At 47.0% G+C, this 16,689-nt stretch overlaps 1 protein-coding gene across 1 annotated transcript in view; it reads left to right on the top strand.

Moving 5' to 3' along the window:
- Positions 1 to 16,270, top strand: part of LOC104544603 (xin actin-binding repeat-containing protein 1-like) — a 21,575-nt gene extending 5,305 nt beyond the window's left edge. The window contains exons 2-4 of the mRNA XM_010189523.1: positions 4,709 to 4,869; positions 6,311 to 6,364; positions 7,812 to 16,270. Of these exons, the coding sequence (XP_010187825.1) occupies positions 7,812 to 15,497 (7,686 nt within the window). The 5' untranslated portion in view covers positions 4,709 to 4,869; positions 6,311 to 6,364 and the 3' untranslated portion in view covers positions 15,498 to 16,270. The remainder of the gene's footprint in view (positions 1 to 4,708; positions 4,870 to 6,310; positions 6,365 to 7,811) is intronic.
- Positions 16,271 to 16,689: the final 419 nt, after the last annotated feature.

The following is a 16,689-nucleotide window of genomic DNA, read 5'->3' as shown; positions in this document are numbered from 1 at the left end:
AGTTCGTGCAAGCCCCGTGTGAGCCTGCAGCTGATTTTGGGCCCCATTACACAACCCCTGGTCCCCAGACCGCCATGGAGCGTACCCGGCGACACAAAGGGCTTTGCTTAGCAGCTGTGTTTGCTCAGGGCGGCTGATTTTGGGAGCAAAGCCGATGACATGTGGTTGGCCAGGCGGGCCGAGAGACTGGTGCTGAGCTTGCAGCTTCCTTTTTTAATAGGTGACTCAGGCAGTCGGTAGCTCACTGGGGTTGGTGGTGGGAGCCAGGCTGCAAAGGAGTGCCAGCGACAGAGGTGGTGGACACCAACAGGTGGGTAGCGTTGTTTCTGTATAGGATAAAGCAGTTTAAATAGAAAGCAGAGCGAGACAGAGCTGCCGTGTTACTGGCGAGATGGGGTTTTCTCAGAGGAAGAGAGGGATGGTGTTTTTGTCAGTGATTTGTTATCCACTTGTTGGGAGTTGGCTGTCAGGGGTAACATGATTACGGTTCAAGAGACCTGTAACACTATCTTCATCAAGAGACAGAGCAGTTGAGTGATTTATAGACGATAACTGAAGAGGAAGTGAGTGAATTTTCAGATTACTATTTAAGAGCCTTTCCCCCCCTGTTGCCTTGCCTTTTCCCCCCGTGTCTAGAAGGATCAGTGAATAGAAATGAATATGAGGAATTATTTTCCCCATTTCAAGTTTCTAGGTCCCACAGCCCTCCCTGCTCGCCAAGGGCACAGCCGATGGGACAGAGGGCTTGTAAACTGAGCTCAATCTGCACATGCGTGGGGCAAGGGAAGAACTAAAGAAACCCCAACAGCTGCTCCCTATGGGCAGTCCTAACATTGCAGCCCCTCACACGAAATGTGCAGATTCATCCGGCGCCAGACACTGGCATGAAGGACATTTTGCCAACAAACCCCAGTGGGGAGGAGCATTCCCCAAATCCTTCACTTGGATAGCAGTGCCGTCGGCCACCGTGCCAGCCGCTGGGTGGGATGGGAGGAGAGGGTCCTCAGGAGCTCTTTTCTTCTATTTTAGCTCACAAGTGCATGCTTTAATGCTTGAAGTATCAGGTTTTAAATCCCTGGGGCCACAGTCAGTGCTATCAATCAGCGCCGCATGGGATGCATCCCTCAGCAGTGGAGCGGATGCCGAACATGCCAGCGGAGCCCTTTTGCTCAGCAAGGCAGAAATGTGGAGCCCAGTAAGGGTCTCAAAATGGGCTTCCATAGCCTCCATCTCATACACGACAAATAATGTCCTAAGCCTCTGCATAACGTCCTTTGGCTTTTCTTTAGCATCCCCGTCTGGGACGTCTCCCCCTCCCTCCAGGGATGTTTTGCAGTGGCACCATGCTCACAACTCTTGAGTTGTCCGAGGTGCTGCTTGGACACCATCAGCCACACACATGTGACAGCTCGGCTTTCTCGTTAGCAGAATGAACTGTTGTTCTTTCGTTCTTATCTATAATTAGCAATTTGGAGAGTGGCAGCAGCCTGTTTTGTCAGGCAGAGCGGTGCGGAGCGAGCAGGCTTTCCATGAGCCTGGCGGGTTTGAGACGCCCCTATCTAAGGCAGGGGGTTTTGTGAGAAGCGATAAGCAAAGAGAGGGCTGTGCACTGCAAAAATGTCAAAAAAAACAAAGGCAATGATAAGGGAAAGGCTTCAACGAAAGCCTTGTATCTAATTATATCCGTCATTAAAACAGAAGCCCTGTGGCCTTTCATCCATCCAAGCTAACGGATGAAGGACTAAGCAGCACTGAGGCTGTGCTATTTTCCACTGTGTGGTCTGGAAATCTTCCTTCAGCTGCATTATTCACCCTTGGCTGGAGGGGCACATTGCTCCCCTTTTGAGGCATCTCACCCCACAGGCCCATGGGCCAATACAAATTATATCAGCTCAATAGTAACCCTCATAGCCTGGGGTGGGAGAAGACCATTAAACATTACCAGCCCAGCTCTAGGACATGCGGATGCTTCTGCTAAGCATTTAGCCCTGAAATGGTTAAGCAGGTCCCTGCCTTGCTGTGAAGTGCTCCCATCTCCTGGAGGTAGTTTTCGATAGAGTTTTTTTAGCCTGGCCATGCCTTTTCCAAGGGCTTGTGTTCATTTCCCAACCGGAAAGGTTGCAAATCTGTGTTTGCTTTTCTTTCTGCTTTAGAGCTCACAAGGCTGACTCTCCCCAGCTCTACCCATTGCTCTTATTGGGACTCTTAGCCAAATCTCATCTCCTTGCAAGGATGCACCTTACATCACCTCATCACCTTCTCTCTTCCAGACTGATTGGACCCCTTTTGCCTTTCCAGTAGGCAATTCAGCAATGCAGGAGAAAAGAGAGACATTCCCAGACAAGGTTTTTCAAAGATTTCTGCAGCTAATTCGGCACATCCCTCAATGCTCTTCTCACAGAGTACAGCAATAATAGGGAAAGGCCATGAAATCTGAGTTATCTTCACTAGCAGTTGTTTCATTTTCCATTTTTAGAGAGTGGATCCTTTCAAAGGAATGTCTCAAGCCTCCAAATCAAGGGAGAAACCCACTGCAGCAGATAGAGGGACTTGTGTTAGCAGCCAACAGCACCAGCTCCTGTCTCACTGATGCCTTGACCCTCTCCTCCCCATTTTCAGGGTCCTGTTCATCTCAAAAATTCAGGAATCTAGTCAAAATCTGGGGTCTCTTGAACAGAGTGGGGGAAAACTGATGCAATCAGAGGGTGATTTATCTTGCAACCTTGCAGCTTATCTAAAGATGCACCAAATCTTTTTCAGCAGTGCCACTGTCATCACAGGCTGTAGATGGAGAATTTGTTTTGACTCAGTGTTTAAGTATCAGAAAGCAAAAATAAGGGAGACAGGGTCCATATGGTCACTTAGCAAAAAAGCATTAAGGAAATTTCTTCTGTTTCTTCCTTTTGCGTCCCAGTGACCTCTGGCAGAGCTGGCAACTAAATCTGTGTTGCAACCCACTGCCTCCTCATGTATCCTAACTTGGTTCTGCATCAAAATCCCTGTGCATCTGCAGGAAAAGCTGGAACCAAGGACAGAAGGAACCCTGGGGTTTGGCACCATCCAGAAACACACCAGCTGTGTCTGACAGACTCACTAGAGTCCCTCTGCTCTTGTCTTCATGGCTTTTGGATGCATATCTGTACCTGTAGAAACTGGTATCTCATTTGAAGCACCAGCTTCTGGAATCCTGTTAGTGTATCATGTTACCTGTGGTCACCTTAGAATAAAAACAGAGTAAATCGCCTTTGGTATTTTAGAGAAAAACTTGAAAATATGAGCTAACAACCCAGAAAACAACAAAAAAAGAGTTCATTATTTAGAGAATCTCGTGATTTGGGGAGCTGAGATTTGAGGGCAAAGAATTGCTGTAGTGCTCCTAATGTGCACACATTAAAAAGTCCATCAGCCCTTTCCTGGCTGTGCAATAGCTGGATTTGTGGAGAGAGAGCCCATTGTTCAAACAGAAAGCATTGCAAATACCGCACTAAATCCGAATGCAGCAATGCAAGTCTGCAGATAAAAGGAGAACTTTCTCGTGTTTTTACAGTGGTAACAGAGAAATTACAGCCCTGACTAACCTGGGAGGCTAAGATGCATCATATAGGTGTAAAGCTCTATAAAAATGTGTGGTGGGAGGTGGGGATGGCCATCCTGCTGACACCTAGCAGAGTAACAGGAAAGGAAATGCCTTAGATAGAACTTGGATTTGCCTCTTTCTTTGAAAAGTGAACCCATTTACTTTAGAGCCACTAGTTTTGACATGAACCTGTCTCTGGGGATGGACACAGCTCTCATCCTCAGAGGGAGGGGAAGCCCCCAGTGTTTAGGGGAGAGAGGACCAAGGGGGAGGAACTACCACAGATGGGAATGAGGAAGCATGGGTTGAGCATCATCCAAAAGTGCATGACCACACACACCACCCAGATCCTCTGTGCACCCCTCAGGAGGTCTGGTTAATAGATCACCTCCTCCCAAAGTAGCCATTTCTCCATGAACCAGATTAGGGACATCCCCAGCTGTAGTTGTCTCCATGGGAGGCATCTGAACAAAGGTAGGAAGAACGCTGAATATCTTGAATATCTCAGCAGTGCCATGCCAGTCCCCAGTGGTGGCCCCATGGAAGCTGGTGCAGCTCAAAATATCAAATCTCCAAAGTAAAAGCAGGATTCAGTCCTATGACTCTGCCAAAGACTCCCTGCTACGTCCTTGGGTGAGTCTCATAGCCTCTTCATCTCCCACATCCCTGAAATGGGATCCCAGCGGAGACGTAAAGATAAATGGGTATAACTGTGTATGAGGAATGCCAATGGGAGAGAGATGTGGCCAAGGAGCAAAAAAAGGGGAATTGTTTCAAGTTGAATGTCCTCTGGTTCACTCCTGTTTGATGGTGGCCTTGTCCATGGATGCAGGGATGGATGCAGGCTCTGTGCCTCAGCAGTAGGATGGTGGCATCAGATCACTACTCGATGTGTTACTGTCATCCAGGCTCAAAGTCTGTTTCAGCCATGAAAGAGGTGAAAATGTCCACATTTTCTTCCTGCATCGAAAGGGCAGGATGTTAAGTTTTGGGAGGCCCAGGGTGTGGACTGCCAGGGGAATCAGTGTGCAGATGGCAGAGGTGCCCAGCAGAGCCCTCAGTAAGAGATAGCTGGTCCTGCCCTCTCATCGTTGGCACACAGCTCACTGTGCACGTCTGTTCCTGTTTCAGATGAGAGGACGCGGTCATTTTTAGCCGTATCAGACAGCACAAGCTGCATACTTCACCAAGGACAAGGGAGGTCCTCTGTGCCCTCCGTGAAGGAGCTGTCAGCTCTCTATCTCTCCCAGACAGCTGCTGCTGCTGCTCACGCCAGCAGCCCCACACAGTCGGTAAGCATCGAGCACTGCTGTCCTCCCACACTGGCATCCGAAAAATGTCCTTATCCAGCAAGTGGCTGTAAGAGGGTGCAAGGGAACATATCTGGTTTGGTAAATCTGGAGAAATGTGGCATTTTTTTCCCCAAAAATGACCAGCATTCCCTTGCCATTTGCAAATACTGCATGGATGTTATCAGAGGTGTTGATATGTATGTGTATCATTGAATCATAGCATCATTTAGGTTGGAAAAGACATTTCAGATCGTTGAGTCCAACCATAATCCTAATACTGCCCAGTTCATCACTGAACTGTGTCGATATGATATATATGCTTCATATAGACACACACACATATATACAGCACACGTAATATTCACACATGCACACACATGTCTACATCCACTACCCAATACAGTTTATTCATACATAAGATTTCCACATTCTTTGCATGTATATATTCACACACTCACATCCATAGAGGAGATATTCAGCACACAGCAACATGTACATCACCATGCTGTACCCATTCCAAGACATACACACATGTATATATATGTGTGTGTGTATGTATATATATACATATATGCATATAAATATAAATACATATATGCATATAAATATATGCATATATATATATGTTCACATCTGTCACACTCAGCCATAACTTTACAGTGCAACCTCTCTGTGTTACTCTGCTTATAGCCCTTGGTCTGGGATGCAGGGATTAAGTCACCCACTCCAGGCTGATCTTTGGGTCACAGGATAATTCCTGCTGTAAGGGTTATGAGGCACTGAGCTACATTTTTCCCATTTCCCCAGTTCCACTGGTGATCCAGGGGTAATGTAGGACGTGATTTCACATCTGAACTGTTCCTGCAGGCTCATTCATGTTCCCTCTCACACTCCATTTTTTACAGGGTCCCTGCTCAGAGATGTAGTCTCTTGAGTGGGTATCAGGACTCTGCACTGGAGGAGTCCAGACTGAAGCAGTCCCAGATGAAAATAAATATAAAAATAATTTAAAAAATAAAGTGAAGACTGTAATTGGAAAATTACAGCCAGTTATAAGTCTGAGAAAAAGAACAAAAAGCAATTTCAAACCAATTAATTTCACATTCCATAAAGCAATGACAACTATAGATCAGTTTTATTTTAAAAATATCAAAATATAAACAAATATATAAGCTAAATCAAACTTTGAAGAAATCAGTGCTTGTTTTATTTTTCCTTTAGTTCTAAACAAATGGGTTTGGGGTTTCATGTGTTGACTGAGACCTCTGGAAAAAAATATTTCTGATCATCCTAGAATAAGATTGCTTTTCCCAGCTGTACAGAACTGACAGTGAACCAAAAAGCCTCATCTGTAATGGTTTCCAGGTCTCTGTAGTAGATACAGGTAACAGACGAGTCTTCCAGTGCAGTTTGATGTCATTTCTCCCCTTGTCTTTTCCAGAGTACTGTGAAGGACAACTCCATTCACTCTCCCCACAGCCAGAAAAAAAGCAAGGTAAGAAATGTTAGAGATAAGCACTGTTATCTAACCGAATATTTGTGGACTGTGGTGGAGTGTGATTTAAATGCCCACACAAGGGAGCAAGGAGCACTTCTATACTGAATATAGCTATCAGCTGCTCGGTCGCCCTTCTCCACATTCAGAATTTCTTCATAGATCCAAAAAAGCCCCTTATTTTTAGACGTGCATTCAATATATGTTGGCTCACGTGAAAGATTTGCGTTTTACACTTGCTGCAAAGTATGCTGGTTTTGGCATTCCGGGTTTTGGTTTTGTTTTTGTTGGTTTTTTTACTAATGTTCAATACTTACTTTTAGCCGGAACAATCTGTGTGTAACAGAGTGAAATAACACCGCACGCCATTGCTTTGAGCAACAACTAATAATATTCCAGGCATAACTCTACAGACGTAACGCCAAAGGCATGCCAAGGGTCAGCAGATCTGTTTACTGAAAGGAAAGCCACCAGGATTACGGTCTCTTTTAGATAATGATTATAGGCCTCGGCTACCTTCCCTTTGGATAAACGCCAAGCCAGTGCAGATCGCAGGTATTCAGTTCAGTGTTTGGTGCCCAGGCTTCCCAAGTTAAGAAGAAAAAAAGTAGAAAATGGGGCTCGAAGGTAGGCTAAACAACTGGTCTAATTCCAGCAGTTTGTAAGCATTAGTTAGCCTCATGCCCGTACAAGTCTGCAAGTCAGAAGAGCAATATTTAAGTCTTTAATTGTATAACTGTTCATCTATTCTTATGCAAATTATGACGTCGGGTACATGCTTTGAGTCCAACAGAAGAAATCATTAATCAGACATCCTTCCCCAAGCCCTCACTCCTCTGCAGTCCCCATGGTGATACCAGAAGCCCATCACGCTAGCTCACTGCCCAAGAATAGGCTGTCCTCATCAGCTCAGTTTGATACTTTTGTTTGGTTTCCTCTCCCCATTTTCTTCTTGAGATCTCTTCACAAATAGCTCCTTGGCTTTCTCCTGCACCTGTATCCTCTGTTCCCAGACTCTCTGCAGGCCCTTACACTGCCCTGGACACCAGGGAGCAGGACAAAGAAGTTAACTTATAGCTCACTACTCTAAGACAGCCTTCTTCACATTTTTCTTGTGGTCACTTTCTCTTGTTGACACAGTCCAAATCAGATATCTCTGTTATGCTGTAGCAGGACTGAACCCTGGGAACTATAGATTAACCACCACACGTGCCTGGACTTGCTTTAGAGGGCCTTGCTGTGGAACCAGAGCTAACACCAAGCCTGGAGCGTGTGCAGTGGTGTGGTGCTTTGGAGTGCTGTGTGCTACTGAACCAAAGGTATGGAGCTCAGTAGGTGCATGGATTTCCCTTGCTGGCTGACTTTTTCCTTTGCCGTTCTCAGTACTAATGGCCACGGGGTTGGGTGTTAAAAGATGATGCTGACATTTAAAACTGTTTCCCCAAAGATGGCAGAGGCTCAGAAACCATCTGAAGTTGCCATCAAGAAAATGGAAGACGACCTACCTCCTCCTCCTGCCCTTGGCCAGGTCACCCCTCCAGGGAACCAGGAACCCAACCCACAACCAGTGCTGCCTCCAAAGCAAGCCTTCTCCAAGTTCTACCAGCAGCGTCAAGTGAACGAGCTAAAAAGGCTCTACAGACACATGCATCCTGAGCTCAGGAAGAACTTGGAAGAAGCTGTGACTGAGGACCTGGCAGAAATGCTTAATACTGAAGATCCCAATGCACAGGCATCTGTGAACCTGGACAAAGTTCTTCCAGGAGAGGTTCAGTCAATGCGCTGGATCTTTGAGAACTGGGCGCTTGACTCCATTGGGGACCATCAAGCCACAAAGAAACTGACAGAAGAAGAGATCATTCCTGGTGGGGATGTGAAAAGTACTTCCCTTAGGTTTGAAAGGCAGGCAATCAATGGGGACAGCCTGTCAACATCAGCCAAGGTGTCAGAACCAGACCTTGCCAGAGGGGATGTGCATACGGCCCGGTGGCTGTTTGAGACCCAACCATTAGACTCATTAAACAAACTGTACACAGATGAAATTGAAGTGCAGGAGGCAGTTCTCAAGGAGCCTGTCCGGGGAGGCGATGTGAAAGGTGCCAGACAGCTCTTTGAAGCGCAGTCCTTGGACGCTATAGGACGGTGTTGCTCAGTGGAGGAGAAGAGCATCCTACAACTCAAGTCAGAAATCCAGGAGCTAAAAGGTGAAGTTAAGAAGACTATCAGGCTCTTCCAAACAGAGCCCCTCTGTGCCATCAGAGACAAAACTGGGAACATCCATGAAATCAAGTCCGTCTGTAGAGAAGAGATTCAGAGCAATGCAGTCAGAACGGCTCGCTGGCTGTTTGAGACTCAGCCGCTGGATACCATCAATAAAGACACTTCCAAAGTGCAAATAATCCGTGGGATTTCTTTGGAAGAAATTGGAAGGCCAGATGTCAGTGGAGCAAGGTGGATATTTGAAACTCAGCCTCTGGATGCCATCAGAGAAATCACAGTTGAAGAACAGGATTTCAAGGCTTCAACAGATTTTGTCACAGGGGCAGATGTCAGTAAGCAGCGAATGCTGTTTGAGACCCAGACTCTTGATTCTCTCAAAGGAGAAGATTCAGAAAGCGTTGTAGCCAAAGAACAAGTCATTGGAGGCGATGTGAAATCTACTCTCTGGCTATTCGAAACCCAGCCAATGGAAACTCTGAAAGACAATTTTGAGGTGGGACGTTTAAAGAAAGTAGAGCTTTCAGCAGAGGAGAAGGGAGATGTGAAGCAAAGAAAACATGTCTTTGAGACCTGTCCCCTTGGCAGCATCTCCAAGACATTTGAGGAAGAAATTCCAGCCACCAACACAGAAGAGGTAGTGAAAGGGGATGTGAAGTCTTTCAAGACCTTGTTTGAGACTCTCCCCTTAGACAGCATTAAGCAGGCTGATGCTGAGCCTGTCACCAAGGAAGAGGAGAAGATCCCAGCTGGCAATGTCAAAGCCAACCAAATCCTGTTTGAGACAACACCTCTGTATGCTATCAAGGATAGCTTTGGCAATTTCCATGAGGTCACCTCTGTAAGCAGAGAGCAAATCATCAGTGGTGATGTCAAGAACTACAAATGGATGTTTGAAACCAGGCCTCTGGACCAGTTTGATGAGAGCATCAAGAAAGTGGATGTAATACGGGGGATCACAAAGCAAGAGGTGGTGGCTGGTGACGTCAGAACAGCCAGGTGGCTCTTTGAAACTCAGCCCATGGATGTCATACATCAACAAGCTATGCAAGGTGAGGAGCAACCCTCAGTAAAGCGGGAGATCTCCCAGCGGGGGGATGTGAAGACCTGCAAGTGGCTTTTTGAGACCCAGCCCGTCCACACTCTGTATGAGAAGGCTGAAAAGAAGCAGGAGGAGAATGGCAGTGTACCCCAAGCTGATGTGAAATCATACACATGGATGTTTGAGACTCAGCCCCTGGACTCTCTGAAAGGCCAGGAGGAGCAGTATTTGCAAGTCAGTAAGGCATACAGTCAGGACGAATTACAAGGAGTTGATGTCAAAACAGTCCGGCACCTTTTTGAGACTGAACCCTTGGGCAGCGGTGCTGTCGGTGAAGGTGACCTGAAGAAAACCATGCGCTATTCCAGTCGTGTGGAGATACAGTCTGGGGAAGTGTCTAGAGTGAAGGAGTTCTTTGAAGCTAAGCCCTTGGAGACAGCCACCAAACCAACATCCCAAAAGGATGATGGGACAATTGAAGCCGGATCCGTGCACAAGTTCACTTGGCTCTTTGAGAACTACCCCATGGACACCCTGAAGGACAGCTCTGAGGGCATCCAGGAAATCCCCCCAGAGAAGGGTATCAAGGGGGGAGATGTTGGAGGCAAAAGGTTCGTATTTGAGACCTATTCCCTTGACCAAATCCATGACAAAGTGGATGAGACAGAGCTCCAGAAGATTCAGAAGGACACCATGAGCAAAGCTAATGTCAAGTCCTGCACAATGCTCTTTGAAAGCCAACCATTATATGCTATCCAGGACAAAGAGGGGGGATACCATGAGGTCACCTCAGTGCAGAAAGAAGAAATCATGAAAGGTGATGTGAAAGGTGCCCGGTGGTTGTTTGAAACGAAGCCCCTGGATCAGATCAAGAAGGAAGAAGAGGTGTTTGTAATTAGGGCTGTCACTCAGGAGGACATCAAGAAAGGAGATGTCCAGGCTGCCCGGTGGAGGTTTGAGACAGAGCCTCTTGACTCCTTCTCAGCGGGAAAGATGTCTGTGCCCAGAACAGTAGATGATGTGCAGAAAGGAGATGTTCAGTCCAACAAGCAGCTGTTTGAGTCCCAGCAAGTGGGCCAGAAGAAGTACGTGAGGATGGTCAGTGTCAGTGATGTTCAGCGGGGTGATGTGAGGACATCCACTTGGCTTTTTGAAAACCAGCCTGTGGACTCTCTGTACGGAGATGCAGAGAGAGGCTCATCTATCAGTACAGTGCAGAGAGAGGACAGCCAGAAAGGGGATGTAAAACGCTGCACCTGGTTGTTTGAAACCCAGCCAATGGACACCCTTAAGGACACTGAGGTGACAGCCAGTGCTGAGGCCCAAGAAGTGATCCCTCGAGCAGATGTGAAAAGTACAACGTGGCTCTTCGAGAGCACACCCTTGGATAAATTTAGTGCTCCTGAAGGTACTGTAGAAACAGAACTGAAAGAAAGGACCATGAAGGAGACTTTAGAGACGCTCTGCGTTTGCCAGGCTATTCAGCATGATGGGATCCTCATTGAAGCCAATGATATGGAAAGCGTGAAGATGGTGAAGTACCAGCTCAGCAGCCCAGGAGCTCCAGAGATCCTGAAGGAAGAGATTGTGGGAGGCCATTTGCAAAGGATCATGCTGCAGCTGCTGCACAGAACCAATGTGGAAGCACAGAGTGTGCTGGTGGAGGAGGACAGAGAGGGCAAGATCAAAGTAAGCCCATTGCAGCTACTGGACCAGAGTGAAGCTGTTAAAGGCAAAGAGGACTTGAGTGGAAATGTAACCAAGGCTCTACAGGGTCTCCTCAGTCAAGATGCTTCCATCAAAAAGGGGATGGTCTTACAAGAGACAAAGTCAGGATCAGTGAAGATGACTCTCTACTCCCTCCTGTTTCATTCTGTCCAGCAGAAGGTTGTCAAGGGGGATGTGAAGTCAACGATAGGGAACCTGTTGGCTTCTTCTCAGGAACAGAAAACAACAGTAACTGTTAAGCGCGAGGACAATGAGAAGGGGAACGTCCAGCTTTTTGCAAGCTGCATTGAGAAGGGAGACCTAGACTATCTGAAGAACCTGCAGCAGGAGTCGGAGATACAGTCCCTCATCTCTTCCCAAGCAGAGGAAGGGGGAGACAAGAGTGTCCCACAGGTTATGCAGGGGACTAAGATACATGTCTTAGCACACAAGGAACAAATAGAGAAAGTAACCACAGAGGGTGAGCAAGTGGCTATGTCGGGAGCAAAAAACGTGTTTGCATGTGAAAGCATGGGCAAAGAGGGTGCATCAGAGAGAGGGGCTGTGCATGCAGTAGGGGTGACAGGAACCACTGTGCAATGTCTTGGGAGGCCCCTACCCACAGTGACGGGAAAGGAAGAAATTCTGTCAGGGGGGCTTAAAGTGACTACAAAGTCAATTCAAAGGGTTGCAGATGTCAGCAAGAAGGCGGAGAAAGAAGCGGCATCTTTTGCCGGTTTGAAGGAATCCAAAGCTATGATGCAAGGCATGTCTCCAACCCAAGTGATGGCTCAGAGGGGAGAATTGGATGGGAAACCACAGAGCTTGGTGACAGGGGAAGCCAGTCAGAATCAGCAAGAAGAAAAGGCCCTTGGGAGTGATCTTCAGGCTGCAATGCAAAGCCTGAGGCTAGCAACAGCAGAAGCAAAAAACATCCAACACCATGTCCAGAGCAAGATACAGAGGAACAGGGAGGAGGTCCACATGGCCTGCAGGCAGCAGGCAGCCAGCACACAGGGCACAGTAACCCTCCAGTCAACTGTACGCCAACAAGAATCTGCATCCACCGTGCAGGAGAGCACCAGCACTGCCATCAGGACCACCACCTCCAGAGTCCAGGAGGCATCCAAGACCCACACAAGCGTGTCTCAGAAGAGCATAGCATCACACAAAAAGGTCAGTGCTTCAGAGGAAGTACAGGGAGGACAACTATTGAGCCAGGAAAGCCAAGTTGTGCCTAGTAGAGAAGTTAGCATTAAGGATGGTCTTTATACTGCCACACCTGTGAAAACCTGTATAAACCCTATTGTTGAGTCTGATTACAAAGAGCAATCAGTGCAAGAAGAAAGAGATGGTATTATCAGAGGGGATGTGCAGACAGCTATCAGAGCACTGCAAAGTGCCGCCACAGAACAGCGCCTGGTAGAAAAGGAGGATGTTGTCCGAGGTAATTTAAAGGCCACACTTCAGTCGCTGGAAAAGTCTAACGTTAATGTCTCCAAAGGGGACTTTAAAGCTGCTATGATATACAGAAACGCAGGGCAGTCCTATTCTGTGTGTAAAAAGAAAAATGAGACTCAAGTCGTTAGTAACCAGACTGCTGTAGAGGCTTCAGGGTCACAGACTGATAATGACTTTCCTCCTCCTCCTCCTCCAGTTGCTGTGATGAAAGCAGAGCAATGCCCACCCTCAACTAAGGCAACAAGAGAAGGTGCCCTTCCACTACCAACCAGCAAAGATGAAGCCCCAGGATGTTCTGCACCACTCCAGACCCCTATTCCTGCCCTCTCTTCTCTGTCCTGCAAAGCCAGTGATCAAAGTCCTGCAGAGAAGCCCAGGACTCCTTCAAAACCAGAAATTACTGCTCCACCCAGGAAAAAACCTGTCCCCCCTCCAAAACCTGAGCACCTCTTCCATGAGGCACATTCTGCCTCTGCAAATAGCAGCACAAGCAGATCAACCAAACCCATCCCTCCACCCCTGCCTCCAAAACCTCAAGGCCTGAGGGAGATCAGCAAGCCAAAGCCTCCCCTCACAGAGCTGGGGTTAAGCTGCATGGAAGTACATGAACAATTGGGCCACGCGGAGGTTCAGGCAAAACGCTGCATTTTGGAAACTTCAGTGGACAAGTCTGTCACAGCTCAGGGTATGAGCCCTGAGAGAAAGCTGCCAAAAAGCACTGCCAAAACCCCTCTTCAGTTGGCAGAGGAAAGGTACAAGGCAAGCAAAGGAGGACAAGGAAAGGTGGAATCAGACAGTGCTAAGACTTCAAAGCCAATGAAAAATGGAGTGGTTAGTTTTGAAGTCGAGCAGGGAATGATGAGCAGGAAAGCAGCAGCTCCAAGGAGAGGTCCAGGTGAGATGGTTCAAAAGCATACAGAGCTCTGCCAAGGCGAGAAAGTGTACTCTTCAGTGTCACATCCAACCTGTCCTGGTAGAGCACAGACACTTCATGTGCCAGGACAGACTGAGACAAGCACCTCCTCCGTGGACCACACCACTCCTCCAAAGAGAGGAGATGACATTGCACAAAATGCCTCATCCAAGGTGGAAAGAGAAAGTGTGTCTAATTCTTATGGACTGTGGGACAGCCAGAGAGTCATGCAGCAGGCGAATGAGAGGAGACAAATGTGTCATTCAATGAACTTCCAACAGCAGTCAATGAACTCCTTTGAGGAGCAAGGGAATAGTGGGCAATCGAAATGTCCTGATGGGGAGACAGAGACACCTGGCCAGGAGAAGCCAGCAGTTGTTATGAGAGAAAAACCCAAGAGAGAAACAGAAGATGAGCGTCGGAAGAGACTGTCAGTACACAAAGAGGAGATCATGAAAGGCAATGTCAAGGAGGCTATGGAGATCTTTGAGAACCTCAGGAGGCAGGAGGAGCTGCAAGAGATCTTGACCAGGGTGAAGGAGTTTGAGGAGGAGACAAGCAAAGTGGATGTGAAAGCTCTGAAGAGCTTCTTTGAGAAGGTCCCTGACTGGGTGGTTCGTCAGAAAGCCCACCAGGCCAAGCAGCAGGAAAGGGCTGAAACACTGGCAAAGGAGGACACTGACAGCGTCTCCTCGGTGGAGATGGTTTTTGAGGACTTGGAGCGAGCAAGTGCTGAGATCATCCACCTGAAGGAGCAGACACTTGCCCGGCTCCTGGACATCGAGGAGGCCATCAAGAAAGCTCTTTATTCGGTCTCCAGTCTCAAGTCTGATTCGGACATTGCTGGGCTCTCAGGGCTGTTCAAGGAGTCTCTGGGGAATACCCAAAGCTCTGTGAGCAGCAGCAACATCCGTAAAATCAGTATTGTCTCAAGTAAAGCCAAGCAGGAGGGAACCACACTGGAGACAGGGGAGGCAGCATCTGTGGGGGGTGCAAAGGTGGCAGAAAAGACCGAGGTGACCAAGACAGAACTAGAGGTCCCCCACCTTGTTCAGTCTCGTGTCAGCTCTCCTTCCTCACCTTCCTACATCTCCATCGAGTCTGCTGCCAGGAAACCAGCAGAATCACCCAGGACAGCCCGTTCCCCCTGGGACATCCCTTCACCAGATTGTGTTGACACTCCAGGAAAGAGGAATGCTTTTGCTCAGGACAGCTTTAGCTCCTTTAACCATCCATCAGCAGGTTTTACTGGGCATGACACAACCCACTTTGAGAAGAGACCCGAGCCCGTCCAAACAAAAGTTGGGCTGAGCTCAGTGAAACAGCACACCCTTGGCAATGCCAACCATCAGAGCAGTGAGAAAGAGAGGTGCCCTCTGGACACCTCCAAAAGCAGCTGCTACTGTGGGATGAAAGGAGGCTTTTCAGACTACTGCTCTCTGAATGTCTCCAGCCCGCAAAATCCACGGAGGCAGAAAAGTATCTTGGAGCTGCAGACAGGGCCCGATGGGTCCAAACTCTATGGAGCCACTCGGACTGTCATGGAGCAGTATGAGGAAATGGACCAGTTTGGAAACAAAATAATCACTTCATCCACCACAGTCACCAAGCAATCAGAGACACAAACATCTTCCACATGTGATGTGGTCTCTCATCCCCAGTATGAGGTGTCTGCCTCACCAGTGTTTCAGAGGTACGTGAAGAGCCCAGGCAAAGACTTCCACACCAATGGCAGTTTTCAGGAGCCAGGAGTGGTCTTTGTCACCTTTGGCAACTCCAAACCAAAGAAATAAAAGATTATGGAGAGCAAAAGAGAACTGTATAAAACAAAAATGAAAGTCCACAATGAAAAAATATCTCCTGCTTTATCCACATTACACACAGGGATTCATCTACGCCTTAAGGACTTCTCAGGGTCATCATCTTGGAGTTTGCATACAGACAGGGCAAATGCAGCCTGCCTTGATGTTGGAGAACAGCCCTAATCTGGCCAACACAACAGACTTGGTGCTGCACCACAACCCAGAGACCTGACACTGTTAGAAGCACAAGGAAAAATCCATCCATGGGCACCTTAGGGTAGCTTCTTCCCCCTAGAGTGTTTTGGGAGGGCAAGGCATTGTGTTGGGCTTCTCTGAGATAATGCAGAAGAAAACATAAGTAGGATCAAGCAAAGAACAAACCAATCTGGTCATTGGCAAACAAACACCTTTGTGCTTTCTTCTTTTTCTAATTTCAATAGAGACTTTGCAAGAAGGGCATCTTAAACACACATATATATACATATTTATAATGATGGGTGGGTTGGATAGGTTTTCTCTTAGCCATTAACAAAAAAAAGGAAAAAAAATCTCAAATTGCTGCCACTGTTGGGGTTGGGGGAAGTATTTATCAGTTTATATTTCAGCTTCTGGAAAGTGCTCGATGCTACTGAAAATTGTCAAGCTATTATCAGTGCTGTTCCCCCAAAGAAAGATGCTGTGAAAGATTCTCTACTTGAGTCAGAATGGTTACTGCTTTCCTTTCTTTATTTTTAGAATTGTAATTTATTATTCAATATATACAAAAACCTTATTTTAGATTTTCCATGCTTTCATACATGTTTACTGTTTAAATTCATTTTGAGACTTTGTAAAGCAATTTTCTTTTTATTATGACTTTGTTTTGTACATTCTCAACTCAAGATTTTAGATATATTGTGGCTTTTTTTTTAACTTCTATTGCTGCATTCTGAAGGTAAACATTACCTCTAAAAATACTTTGGTCTGATTGGGTTTCTTTTGTTGAGTGTTTGTTTCCTTTCAAAGTACCTAGAAGTAATAGAATCATAGAATGGTTTGGGTTGGAAGGGATCTTAAAGATCATAGAATCGTTAACATTTGAAGAGACCTTTAAGATCATCAAGTCCAGCCATCAACCCAACACCATCATGCCCACTAAACCATGTCCTGAAATGCCACATCTACACGTTTTTTGAACACCTCC

The sequence above is a fragment of the Mesitornis unicolor genome, unplaced genomic scaffold (genome assembly GCF_000695765.1).
Source record: "Mesitornis unicolor isolate BGI_N332 unplaced genomic scaffold, ASM69576v1 scaffold5728, whole genome shotgun sequence".
Lineage (NCBI taxonomy): Eukaryota > Metazoa > Chordata > Aves > Mesitornithiformes > Mesitornithidae > Mesitornis > Mesitornis unicolor.
This window is presented reverse-complemented; position numbering and strand designations above follow the sequence as displayed.